The sequence below is a fragment of the Thermobia domestica genome, chromosome 2 (genome assembly GCF_964235325.1).
Source record: "Thermobia domestica chromosome 2, izTheDome1.hap1.1, whole genome shotgun sequence".
NCBI lineage: Eukaryota > Metazoa > Arthropoda > Insecta > Zygentoma > Lepismatidae > Thermobia > Thermobia domestica.
Window position 1 is genome coordinate 385,882,402 of NC_137455.1, and position 15,071 is coordinate 385,897,472.

The following is a 15,071-nucleotide window of genomic DNA, read 5'->3' on the forward strand; positions in this document are numbered from 1 at the left end:
TGTATTTTTTATCTTTCACGAAAATTAACGATTTCTCTTACAAATTTCAACCTACAGAGTTCAAATTTCTTGAAAAGGAACTTCATAATCCATCGAAGGCAATAATCCGTGCCGATTTTTTATTTAGAATTTTCTTCATGGTTGAAATGGCTTGATTGTTCAAATGGATATCCAAATCTTTAACAATGAAACTGTTTCAACAATGAAGAAAATTCTAAATAAAAAATCGGCACGGATTGTTCCCTTTAACAGGTTATGAAGTTCCTTCTCTAAAAATTTGAAGTCTCTAGGTTGAAATTTATAAAAGAAATTGTAAATTTTCTTGAAAGGTAAAAAAAAAAAAAAAAAAAAAAAAACATGGAAGAGATAGGAAGACTGTAGTGACATCTATCGGCAATACTTGTCCCTTTACACTAACCTTAACGTACAACCCTGTGTAACATCCTGTAGCTAACATATAACTGAAAACCTATGTTTTATGCATACTTTCCGTATAAATGTTCAGAATAAACGTACTTCCCACACGAAAGAAAGAATTGTATAAAGGAAGTCAGCATCTCCCATACAGATGGACGTATGTAACATACGGATACGTGTATATAATATACGGAAGGATGTAGCATCTTAGCAAGGAACAGGCATTACTTATATAGCATATGGATAACGTATGCTCCGTACAAATTTCCGTAGTAAACATAAGGATTCCGAATATCGTACAATATACCGCTGCCCTGATAACGGATTTTTCTCATGGTAGAATTTATATAATCTTCATCTTAAATTATATTATCTACAGTCTTATTTAATTACTACCTGTTTGAAATTCTCGACTATAGAGTGTTATAGGGGGTTGTCACGTTAGAAGAACTTCTAGCTGTCATAAAAAATATCTTGAAACCCTACCATATCTCACCGTGTACATATAGTCTTAAAAGGGTCATCAAATATTTTTTTCCATCTTGCAAGGAGTCAAACAGTGTGCAACTTTCTGGGATGTCTTGCTTGCTACCTGCTATCGCCCTCCCGCTGATATAAAAGAAAAAAACAGTTTCGCTGTTTCCGAAACAACGGATTCTTTTACATGGGGAGGGGAAGTGCGCCAAAATCAAGTTTTTGATGAGGAGGTTCACTGTTTGTTCACTAGAGTGCATTGCTGCATGTGTTAAGAAACCTTTTTTGCTTTCAAGAAGTTGTAACATGTAAAGACTAAATAGAAAGATCGGGTTGCAATTTTTTTTTATGGCAGCTACAAAATTTATTTAACGTGGCAATGTGGCTTTATATACAGAACACTAGAAAGTTATTTTTTCCGACTTCTGGACTAATGTTCAATATAAGAGAAACACAAGGGCATACCTAGAGGACCACTTGACATCCACTTGTGTAAGTTACACAATCGCTATTGTAGGCAGATTTCTAAAACCTTCTATTGCGTGTTCAAATTCCGCTCAGGGCATGGATGTTTATGTATTGCCTTTTCCCATTCATTTCGTTATCCTAAATCATTTCTGATCGTTTCCTTTAACTTAAAGGACACAGATGGGTGACGCACCGGTAAATCTCAAAGATAAATAATCTCTGGTAAAGAAAGTGAAGAAGTTGACACGAAACTAAACAATAATGAACTTTTTACAGTAATAAAAGTTTTATATCCTTTTGTGATATGCAACCAACAATGTTTTGATACTGTACAGGTTGCATAGAAGCTAGGGACTGCCGTAGATTCTAAACAATACAGTATGTTAAAACAACCCATAAAGTCACCGTTACCTGTGAAGATGTTAACGGATTGACTCTATTAAGGTGCCTCCATCACAGCGAAATTAAAATACCGCCAATTTTACGGTAATTATGTGATATCTTGAAATAGATAAAAGATAATCGAAAAGTGGAACAAGAGCTCGCTAGACAATATTATTTTATATGAGATACGTTATCACGGCGCACTTGTCTGCTTTCGATTTCCGACCATTTAGCAAATCGAAATTTATTTTCGCGTTTATAAATGGCTGCATACGGAAGGCTACTAGGTGATCCGTAATAACAGTACCTCATTCAAAATAATGCTCTTGTTCCATATTTCGATTGTCTTTTATCTATTTAAAGATATCACATAATTACTGTAAAGTTAGCGGTATTTTAATTTCGCTGTGATGGGGCCTCTTAACGGGCTCAGCCAACATAATCGCTCTACTGTCTATAATAAAGAACATAATTCCAAAACTCATTTTTGTTGCATTGATAGAATGGCCCATGCAAGGGCGCCGATTTCTTTGTAAATTTGGGGGCCCCATTCAGATGCAGAAAACATATATGAGGATTTTAAGACAAATTGCATTCAAATTATGCCAAATATTGTAAATTTACAAATACAATGAGGGGGCCCACATGAGCTTTCGGAGGGTCTCTCAGCTCCCCAGAATCGGCGCCCTTGGGACCATGGGTCACTGGGTTACTTAGGTCACTTAAGTCGGGACTTTTATCCGAGTCTGGGCCTCCTTTCTCAGACCCAGTCTGACTCGGTTACTCGGACAGACCGGTAACCTGGGCAGAACAGCTTGCCCAGAAGCCACCTGAAATAACATCTCTGCTGCATTACTGCAGAAATGTATAGTTGACTAATGGTAGCACTGCTTGAGCTCGAACCTTCATTTGTTTGATTCTTACATTTCTTAATCAGGATACCATATTTTGAATATTTCAAATATAATTGTGCGGGCCCACTTCCAAAACTAAACTTCGGCCCCCGTACAAAACATAATAAAAACTTTCAGGAACTAAAAAGTTGCTCAGTTTTAAATTGCAAACGGAGACGGGGAAATAATAAGGACCAGTGTTAGAGTTTGATTGATATACTTGTCACGAGAAATGAATCTGGAAGAAGATAGAACGGGTGAGAATGTGATGGGAGACAGAGTATGCGAGAGAGGAAAGGGAGGGGAAGATGTGTTGTGGCGTTATACAGCGTAATTCTTATCTTTGTTTATCTTTGTTGCTTCTTTTCTCTTCTCTGTGAGACTTTTCCTCCCTATTATCTCCTAACTAATGCTATGAAATAACTGCATATAGGCCTTACTCTCGGTACCTGATATGTGTTACTACAGGGAAGGGATTATCTTTTAAGAATTTTTTTTTAAAGGATGTTCAACTTGTTTCTTCTAACTAAAAATTCCGCTTTTGCTAATTCAGAAACAACTATTAGTTTGATGCCTGGATGCTATACAAACAACCACAGCCATAACATTGATGGGTTGTGCAAAATCCACACGTTAAGGTGAAGCCCATTCAAATAGAACAACTCAAAGAAGTTTGTTCACCACCATACATGTCCCTTTACAGACACAAATGAAGGACGGAAAAAATCACAAAGGAGATGAATTGCTCTAGACAAACATATAAACGTAGCATAGATGTTGGGCTCGGTTTGTAGTAAATCTGGAGAAGTGATAGATGTCAAATGATTTTTTTTAAAAAATAAATTTAGATCTGAGTACAAATCATTCCTGCTTCACAGGTCTTTGAACTTGCCATAATGCAATTGGCTTTGTGTATTCAGAGTAAAGTGAAGCGCCTGCCATGTCCGTCAACCCGCTGTACCTAACACTTCTACTGGTTGCCTAACACAAGGATATAAACCTTATCAACACTACCGACAATGTTAATCTTATGGGCTCAAAACGACCCATAAAACGTTGAATTAAAAAATAAAGGCACTTAAAAACAAATGATAACTGGCAAATCCGGGTCACAAGTCTATCCAGGTCACTCTGGGTCATGGGTCTGTCCGGTTACCGTGTCTGGTGGGTCAGGGGTCCAACTCTTCTGCATCTTTGGGTCTTTCGGGTCACGCAGTTCGTGACCGATTTCATCACTGTTTCGTTCAAGAATCGTGTAGAGTCACGAACAGACATACTAACAGTTGAATCTGCGTAATCCTAATAAATGTCGATTCACGTCTCATATGGCTTTTGTGTTGATATTGAACGTTAACAACAACAATTAACTAATAAGCGTTTTAATAAATTTTGTTTCTGCAGCATGCTATGCCTTACTGTCTTTAATTTTAACATAAACTCCCACCGTGTTTGGTTTTTCCTTTAATTCTCATTTTGTGCGAGGCGTCCTTGTATCGAACTTCTGTCACACATACAAATGCTCCCATCATGAACTTAAATCTCACATATTAACAGAGTAAACGCTAGGCATTTAGCAACTAGGGATATGTTCCTTTCAAAAAAATATTACTGTGTTATTTATTTTTATTCATTTCATTCAACAAGAACAGCTGATTCTAAGAAGCCATTAGTACGCGCTTTATGTTTTCTCTGGAAAATCTTAATAATTTTAGTTATTATGGTCGATTTCAATGAAACAAGTTTTAGTTAGGCCGACTATACTTCTTTGAGGCAAAAAGTGGACATTGGGAAGGAAAACCACCAACCATTATGTCATAAAACCACCAACAGGAGAACTAAGCCATTCTAAGCAGAACAGTTGCTATATATGAGAACGAGGAAGTGCTGTCAACATGCATTTAATATATATATTTCTCTGAATAAATCACTGCAGATATCGATACGTAGTATCGAATAAGTGTGACTCCCTGGTTATACTTTTTGTATTTGTGCTTGTGCCTATTATTTATGAATAAAATGTACTATTGACCAATATTAGAAACAAAACGAAATTGATTTTTTTTTTTTTTTTTTTTTTTGTTAAATGACCGGGATATAAAATGAAACTCTTGCGTTCAAAACGGTTAAGCCTGTGTTAAGTTAACTAATCAATTAAAGTTTTGTAGCAGGCTCATATTTCTAGGATTCATACCTTCTCCTTTTTCAAAACATGTAGTTTATGTCTAGACGACGATAACTACTACTACTACCATACAACTATTACTATTACTACTACTACTACTACTACTATTATTATTATTATTATTATTATTATTATTATTATTATTATTATTATTATTATTATTATTATTATTATTATTATTATTATTACTACTATACTACTACTACTACTACTACTACTACTACTACTACTACTACTATAGAATGGTAAAAATGTATAGGTTGCTAAAATTCCACATATCCACAACTTTGTTAGCTACTGTAATCTTCTGATAATTGAACAACCACAGGAACTCCGCTGGTCTAGTGTTTTGATCAGAATATGGTAAATCATGCAGTTCTCCATTTCTTTCTGCGTAGTCACAAACTTGGAATGACGCTTCTGAGGTTTTTGATGTCTACAGTATGAAGTGCATGCTCTATTACCTTATCATGGAGAGTTCCACATCTCATAACTAGCACGCGCTTTTGGTCACGGAGTCTCTGGTTCGATTCCTGGTGGAGGAGCATTGAGCACATTAGATCTACTTTTCGTATAGCTTAGATGTTGAAAATGGACGCCAAATTTCAATGAATAACATCTCATAACATTTGCAAATCACATAGTCCTTCTATAATAGTTTGCTCTATCATTTAAGATATAAAGGTAGTGTTTTATTCAAATATATTAATATTTACACAAAACGTGAACAATTTTCTGTAGGGAGTTGGTTCTGAACCATTCTAAATAGAAAGGTTGACTTAGCTTACTTTCTGAGGTTTTGGGAATAGTCGCTTATCCTTACCTGCATCAAGAGGTTCTGAGGTTCTTTTTCACTCTTTTAGACTTTCTAATATTGTATTCTCTCTTTTTTTCTCTTCTTTAATTTGGGGCCTGTGGCTAGGTTGTGTAACCATTTTGGAAACGATTAATTGATTCTTTGGAGTTTAACATTAGTGTGATGGGCAAGTTCCTGTCACGTATATGTAGACGATTTTTGTATAATGGTCTACGCTCCCGCTAACTGCAACGGATTCAAGTACCAATGCGTTTCAGAGTCCACAGAAGTTTTAGATTTCGTCCTTTATAACCTCACAGAGCAAAGTTAAGTAATCAATTAAGGTTTTGTAGCAGGCTCATATTTCTAGGATTCATACCTTCCTCTTTTTCAAAACATATAGTTTATGTCTGGACGATTACTACTACTACTACTACTACTACTACTACTACTACTATTACTACTACTACTACTACTACTACTACTACTACTACTACTACCACTACTACTACTACTACCACCACTACTACTACTACTATTACTACTACTACTACTACTATTACTACTACTACTACTACTACTACTATTACTACTACTACTACTACTACTATTACTACTACTACTACTACTACTACTACTACTAATAATAATAATAATAATAATAATAATAATAATAATAATACTGTCTTAATATTCTTTATTTTGTGCCTAAATATATTTCACACATGAATTCCATGAACATTACAGTATTTTATTCATTAACGTTTTACACTCTTCAGTAAAGTATGATTGGTTAGGTGGAGTGTACCGTCTAGAATTACCAACCGTCCGGTATTTTACCGGACATTTCGGTTCTTGACTTCCTTTTCCAGTGTCCGGAACAACCTCAAAACTGGGCGTTAAATATTCCGTGATTTTTCCTCTTAGTAGTGCTGTTCTTTGTTCTATTCAGTTTATTTTTTTTAATTCCGTGGAAATTAGATTTAGTTGAACCTGGATTTTAAAATGAACCGCGTTTGTCAACCGGCTGATCACGGCCATAGCTTAACTCCATTCTGCAACGAATTTGTTGTTCTATCGCAGTGATATTATTTGCGAGGTGGGAGTGATGTCAATTTGGTCTATTTTTGGCAAAATCTAGCCTATTTGGAGAGGCATTTAGCCATACAAAAATACGAAATGCTTATAGCCTTAAATATAGCTTATTTTGTGAAACTCTTGCCATTTTTGACCTTTTCTACTAACGATTAAATTAATTCTAACAATACTTTTTTCTTTGAAAATAAAATGTAAACTTGACAAATAAGTGTATCTGTCATTATATACAATCTATTAACTGATTTCTAAAGACAGAGTATTTTTTTTTTTTTTTTTTTTTTTGATAACGCAACAAACTATTGTCTGTTTTATTTATTAAATTCGAACTCCGAATCCCTCAATTTTATGTGAAGAAACCATTTTCATGTTGTTTACATTTTTGACGAGTGATGATGTAACAATCTTAAAAGTAGGCCTATACACACTCCAGGAGGCTGTCCGGTATTTCCATTTTCGAAAGTTGACACTCTAGTAGCGTCCATATTCAGCGCCGAGACTATATGAGATATGGATCTACATTTTCAGGCGGAATCCAATCCAGTGAATGCGTGGAAATTTTAAGGCTCTCACTGAAATCGAACCCAACTCACTGTGCAACAAAAGGGGCGCCCTTGCAACTACACCAGTGAAGGAGGCCTTTCAAATGAAAAGGAAATGTAATCTTTGAGTCTTACGTCGCACGGTTATGCCGGCTAGGCAAAAGAAGACGATGATGTTGAAAATGAAGGAAATGGTGGAATAAAGAAAGTGGGAGAAACGGGAGAATCCTGAGAAAACCCCCACACACGGTATTTGACCACAAAGCTCACTTGGCGCGAGCTGGGATCGAACAAGGGGCCCCACGTATTAGAGGTTAACGCTCTACCACTGAGTCGCCGCGGCCCAGGAAGGCTTTCAGTATAGTGTGGTAGAATATAAAGTATATCCTCCGGAAACAAAGTAGGCTATCTTAGAATGTCGAAGGAAGGGTCTCAGATAATAACAAATACGTTAATGAACTTGTATTGATCTCTTTCTCTTTTAATGTACCAGTCAGAATCGAAAGACGTTAAACTAAAGATTTCGTTTGACTTGTGTCATCTATATTTTAATCCATTGCCATGTGTTCTATATTTTTAGTGTGGACACAGTCTGTGCATGTTGAGCGTGGTACAAAAGTGTACTACATTGAATATTGATTGGCTGGCGGTGCCGGTCTGACACGTAAAGCTCTGCTCAGCGACCCAATTGGGAAAGGCAACTCCAATAATAGCAAAGGATTTTCAACAACCCCTTCCTTCTGTCTGTGGACTATTTTTAAACCTTCGAATGCCAACACTCATCTTTCTTTATCCTCGTCTGTCCCCCTCCTCTGTCGTGGTGAGAGAGGGTGTCGAGCCGCTAAGTAAATACACAAGTGGCTAGTTACGAGGTTTCGTCTCACTTACCATATCCGTGTTTGTTGTTACAAGTTAAACCGAACCTTAAATCAAAAAAGCATCCTCAACCGATTCAGGAACGGGATGGAACTACAATTCATAATATTCAGAATAACATCCTTCGGTGAATGTATAAAAAACAGCGAATTCTGCAGCATACCATTTGACAGTAGTGTAAAAGTTATTGTTATTCGGATTTATACACTCTTTCCTTGCTTTTACATACCATGATTTAACGGATTCGAAAAATGTATATGTTTCTGTTGAAGAAGCTCTGTCTCCTCTCCAATATCGTGGCAAAAATTATGGCTCATATTGTCTTGTGCACAACAGCACTATTTTTAATATATATCATCTGATACACTTTACCCTAAATGTATCCTCTCTCTTTGTTGTTAATAATGTTAACATTTCCAGTGTAAAACACTTTTTGGCTGAATCTGGAACTTTTGTTTATAAATAAATAAATAATGACTGGGCTCATACTACTACAGATAGACCATGAGAGCTGTGGTCAGACAAATGGCTCACTTTAACTGCGACATGCGTGGTTAGCGCATCGACTTCTGATGTTCTCGCATACACTGCTTGACATTAAAAATACAATACCAAGAAGAATAGGAATTAACCCGAAATCTGGCAGACAGGAGGAGTAATGTACACGGTAAATGGTTATTGCTTTTTGCGATGTGTGACAGAAATACAAAACCTAGTTAAGGATCTAGAGGACAGTAGCGACACAAGCGTGCAGAACTGCTACAGCACAAGACATACAGAGGAAGGGGCCTTGGATGTCCTGTTGGGATATGGCACGCCATGCGTTACCAAAGATCATCAATTGTAGCTAGAGGAAATAATTGGTGTGTGAGGCGTTAAGCAATTATGACCAAGTGTATTCAATTGGTGAAAGATCAGATGATCTCACCAAGAGAGTACTGGAACATCGTATCCATACCGGAAGTGTAGGATGTTCCGTGTCACATGCGAACATGCATTATCTTGTTGGAAATTTATTTTCCGTAGAGGGACCACACTGAATTCAACGCCTCGTTGATGTACCATTGTCTGGTCAAAGATTTGTCAATGTATATTAGACGTGGGTGAGTACGGAATCAAAGGGCACCCCAACCATAACATCCAGTGCCGGATCGGTGTGACGATATTGAATGCAGCTGTCGTCGTCTAACGTATTGCCATGGTACCGCTAGACACCGTGATGCTGCAGACCATGTCAACATGGTGCTGCACATTCTTGGTCACAAGAAGTCTGTCCGTCGTATGACGCGGCTGCGTTGAAATCCTCCACGTTGTGGTATATTACGTTTCTGGAACCATTGGTTCCATATTAAATGTCGACTAAAAGCAGGGAATTCGTGTTATTATTTGGTTCAAAATCTCTTGTCGTCGCGAATTTGAAGCTTAAAATATATAGAACGATAATCATGTCTGATGTTGTGTATGGTTGCGAAACATGGTCACTTACTTTGAGGGAAGAATATAAACTGAAAGTATTTGAGAATAAAATCCTGAGACGAATATTCGGACCCAAGAGGAACGGGAATGGGGAATGGCGGAAACTTCATAACGAGGAGCTACGTAATTTATACGGTTTACCAAACATAGTTAGGGTCATCAAGTCTAGGAGGCTTAGATGGGCAGGTGTCGTGAGTAGAAGTATACTCACTTATAGTCCATTTTTTACCTTGAAAGTACTTACACTTTTGGTACTCTATGTACATATTGTCATTGAAGTAATGAATATTTCAATTACAATTGAACATTTGTACTTCAATTTATTACTTCAACGAGAGTACTTAGAGTAATCAAAATACTCATTACTTCAATGACAATATGTACATAGAGTACCAAAAGTGTAAGTACTTTCAAGGTCAAAAATGGACTATGAGTGGGTATACTTCTACTGTCGCGTAGCTAGGATGGGAGCAAGTAGAAACGCTTTCAAAGTCTTGACTGGAAGACCAATCGGAAAACGACTATTAGGAAGACCTAGGTACGGATGGGAGGGAGAGAGAGAGAGAAAAAAAAAACATTCGGAGTTATCAGGTCAATTTACAAGATTTCATTATCAAAGGAGTTCCCGTTAATATTGTTGGATAAAGAGCTGATCAGGTGAAAATCCTAGGGCACAAGTCCGATAGAATAGGAATAAAGTGGTGTGATCACCTACCTAACAAAGCTTATGGAAAGCAGCTGTCGTCATTCCAATACAATGTGGGCGACATTATCATATTATAGACGCATTTATGCAGTCTTCCTAATAATTTCTCTTGAATTACAGCAATAAGACATCAAAAGTTGTTGACAATAAATCTACAGCAATGACACGAATAACATTTCTAGAAGATAATGGGTATATACCAAGCATTTGTCCCCCATACGCAATATCATTATCTTCTGATGGACAGTAGCTTTTGTGTGACGAATTGTATTTGTGTTAGGGCTTAATCATTCAATTTTTTTAAAGGGTTTAACCATTTTATCTTTTCTTTTTTCTTTATCTTTCTCTTTTTATGCTGACTTAAAGGCAGAATTTTTCTTTGCCTTTGACAGTCTTGGACAGAATCTCAAACAGAAGAATATGTCGGAAGTGTTAATTTCTTCTGTTTGACACCCAATGTTCTTTTTTCCCCCCCCACAAACACTAATGAAATATCGGAAGTGTTCTTTTCATTTTTAATTGACCTATTCCTTAACCTATAAATAACACTAACTTCCGTCACATTGAAAAATTCCAGGCGTTTACGAGCACAACAATGCCACTCCAAATGACGAATGTTAAAACTATATCAACAACTCGTAACACACAACGTTATGTACCAAAAATAGACTACAAACCATTAAAAATAATAGCAAGACTATTAAGGCAACCATTTAGTGACGTGAAATCAAGACCTAACAATTCAACTACTTTTCTCTAAGAATTTTTATTGGACACAATAAAAATCATAAAAATAAAAGGAAATATTTATTTAATAATGTATAGTTATCAATTTCAGCTTATAATAACCAAAGGGTAATAGAGGATAATACCCTTAACACTGCAGTAGTCGCGCGTTCTACTATTGTAGAACAGGTGTTTTATTTTTAAAATCCTGAGCGGTTGGGAACACGCTCGACCTTGAGCGGTTATGTACATTTCTCTGACAATCTTTTGTACATTCCAGTCTATTTTCAGCCCATATTATTGCACCTGCTTCGGTTTGTTACATGATTTCATTAGTGTTCTACTATTGTAGATCGCGCGACTATTGGCGTACTGGTTTGTTTCGTATTTGTGATTTATTTCGTTTTCACGTTATTTTTGTGGAATACGTGCTTGTATATATATTTGAAATGTCAGCACATAACAGAGAACAGGTGCTTCTTTTGTTAGAAGAGGCAGAAAGTGACTGAAAGTGTATTTGGGATCGAAGACATGAAGGAGCTCGAGGAAGATTTTGTTGAATAAACAGTTGGGTGCAGTGATACCGAAGATGTACCAGACATTGTACCGGAAGAAGGGTAAAACATTGCAGTACAATCCAGTGTTGAAGTCACGGATCCTGGTACACCACCTTTTCTCGACATACGTGCGTTTTATATCGGTAGAGAGAAAAGTTAGAACCTTCTCGCTGGTATGTAGATCCCATAAAGCCAAGAAACTCATGAACTTCCAATTTGAATATAATATCAGCTTTTCGTAGACTTGGCCCACAAGGCATTATTTTCATGCCTAATTGATGATGAACGTACTTGGTGTTAATGATCTGTAGAACAAATAAGAAAGATGAGAATGTCAGACGCAAGAATTTTCTACATTATCTAATTTTTGAGTTGATAAAACCAGCGAAAAGCCAACGTTTAGCCATGGAATACTTGCCAAAAGAGCTTCGATACAGAAGAAGACTTATGCTTGGCTTCAGCGAAGGTGTTACATTACCACAAGACAGAACTTTCGGGATAGGAAAATGTTTCTTTTGTGGCCGTTCTCACAACAATTCGACAAGAAAAAAACTTGTGGAAAATGTCAAACATGGGTGTGCCCAGACCACCAGAAAAGCGTGTGTGGCGATTGCTTGGAGTAGACAATCATTCCAAAAGAGTACGCCAAATCATTCTACCTGTATGTTCAATCATAGAAGGTTTATACTGCTATTTCAACACTTATACCTAAACATTTATTAGATTTTTGTTCAAAATTGTTAATATGTTAAATAAGATATACCTAATGTTTATTTTTGTCAATATTCTTGTATTAATCAAATAAAATAATTTAAAAAATATTTTAAAACCTGTATTATAATATAACATACATACCCAAGACCGAATATTGCTAAAAGTCATAACACTATAGAAAACTACTGATGTTCTACAATAGTAGAACGCGCGACCACTCACGTAACGGTGGACGGCGCGACCAACGAAGTGTTAAGAGGCCTCATCCCGGCGAAATTAAACTACCGCTAATTTTATAGAAATTATGTGATATCTTCCGATAGATAAAAGATAATCGAAATGTGCAACAAGAGCGCCCTAGACAATATCATTTTGCGTGAGGTGCCGTTATCACAATTCACCTAGTGGCTTTCCGTTTTCAGCCGTTTAGAAACGCGAAAATAAATGCCGATTTTCAAAATGGCTCGAAATCGAAAGCAGACAAGTGAGTCGTGATAACGGTATCTGATGTCAAATGATATTGTCTAGGGCGCTCTTTTTCCACGTTTTGATTATCTTTTATCTATTGGAAGATATCACATAATTACTATAAAATTAGCGATATTTTAATTTCGCCGGGATGAGGCCTTATTATAAGGCTGGCTCATAATAATAGATAAAAACTCACGGCTGGGTCCAAGATCAAGATCAAGATCTAGTACATCAACTCAGTAGTCTTTTGGAAACTCTAAAACTGTAATATAAGCTTTCAGCATTAGTTTTTAATATTATATTGTGTTCTAAAATTTAATATATATATATATATATATATATATATATATATATATATATATATATATATAGATAGATAGATAGATAGATAGATAGATAGATAGATAGATAGATAGATAGATAGATATTACCTCAGAAGATGAACTCTCTTTTTACCTGAGTAAAGAACAGCTTCTACGTAATACATCATGCATAGAGTTTTAGTTGAAGGTGAGGCACTGTATTCCATGTATATGTTTAACGAGATTAAAATGTGGTGTATAGTATAGCTAAGAAAACATCTTCTTGTCTATTTATATTTGAATATAAGTTGTCGAATGACGAGAAACAGTGAAGATATTAGTACGAGGGGTGACCAGAAAATAAAGTTACAAAGCCTGCAGTGAAACGTGTATATATTATTTCATATAACTAATACATTCGACAGATAGTACATACATTAGGTTATTTTTCGACATAGTTTCCATATTGGTTGAGTCACTTATCGCATCGTGGGATGAGTTTGAAGATTCGCTCCTGGTAAAAATTCTGTCGTTGTGTGTTCAGCCAAATTGTCACAAAATGTTTCACCTTCTTGTCTGAATCGAAGCAGAATATCGTGCACAATGTGACGAACGCTTCCGAACGACGTTCCCCATTCTACCATCAGATGCCTTAATGTGATCCTTCTGTTGTCCTGAATCAGCTCTTCCATGTCAGGTGTGCTTAAATCTGTTGATGCCGTGCTGGGTCGGCCACTGCGTTCCTCGTCGGTGACGTTTTCTCTACCAACTGCAAACTTTCGACACCTTTCTGCGATATACTGACGAGACATTACAGTCTCCTTGTAACCTCTAGCTGCCGGTGAATTTCAGTTGCGGCTACATGTTTCGTCGTCCACAGAAATCGAATAACTGAGCGGACTTCTCCGCGAAACCAGTTTTCCAAAAGAGTCGCCATTTGTGTTTACCTACAACTAGCGCCATAGGTGGCGGGTGACTGAAATTCTGCACAGTTGCCAACTCTATGTAGTAAAATTATCACACACTCTTCATTCCTCTATAACAGACGAAACTCTTAGAAATATCTGCCTTTCAAGCTTAGTTTCTGATCCTCCCTCGTAAAATATTCTTGCAATAATTGATCATGATGTTTATACAAACTCGTTATCATGACACCTAGCATTCTGTGTCTAGAAATAAGATAAAGAGTAAGTATCTCAAAATTGAAGCAATTGCAATCATACGTGTTTCCGCTTTCTGTAATGAGAAAAGTCATTCATTGAATAAATCGTGTTCCATCTATGAATGCGCTTGATAATTTTGCTCTTTATATGTTCAGTTATTGAAACATAGTTATAAATTTAAAGGTGTACAGTTAATTGAAATCAAAACAAAAATACAAAGGTATTCATTCTAATATTAGTTTTACCTTCTTTTCATAGGCGCCGTAATCCAAATCCAATGTTTGTAGTAATCTAGTGATTTCTCTGTTGACGGACATCGCTGAACAACAGCCAAAATGGAGGAGAATGCAAAAGGTAAGTGAACGATCCATAAGTCGAATGAATCTTTAGTTATGAAATTCCATAATTTACAAAAATGGAAGGAGGTAGCTATACAGCATGACCATCCGTGGTTGCGTTTATGTAGACTGGTGGAGGCTCTCGCTCTGAAATCGAGAGAGTAAACAAAATTTAGAATAGGATATTGCCCTGCTCTGTACATGTGACTTTTCACCGAAAAGTCTTGATCCATTTTTGTGAAAATAGCTGTTTTCATTTGTTCTTAATGAAGAATTTAAAAGATTAGATTAGATTAGATTTATTAATCATTCTGTGGACCATATTACACACACCCTTGTACAACATGGTCAGTGTATAAAATAGATATAATACTTAGAAAAAAATTCAATGGTCTTTTTTTAACAACTTGTGAAAAAATATATATAGGCAAAACCAATTCTACAATCTATAACAATAATATATAAATGCAGTCTGAAGTTTTGACGAAGAC

The 15,071-nt window shown here is 36.3% G+C and overlaps 1 protein-coding gene across 3 annotated transcripts in view; it reads left to right on the forward strand.

Annotated features, from left to right (window-relative positions):
• LOC145678893 (uncharacterized) overlaps nucleotides 1-15,071 on the forward strand; it is a 199,220-nt gene that overhangs the window by 114,888 nt on the left and 69,261 nt on the right. For all 3 annotated transcript variants that reach the window (XM_081749476.1, XM_081749475.1, XM_081749477.1), the window contains exon 2: nucleotides 14,501-14,596. In XM_081749476.1, the coding sequence (XP_081605602.1) occupies nucleotides 14,578-14,596 (19 nt within the window). In that variant the 5' untranslated portion in view covers nucleotides 14,501-14,577. The remainder of the gene's footprint in view (nucleotides 1-14,500; nucleotides 14,597-15,071) is intronic.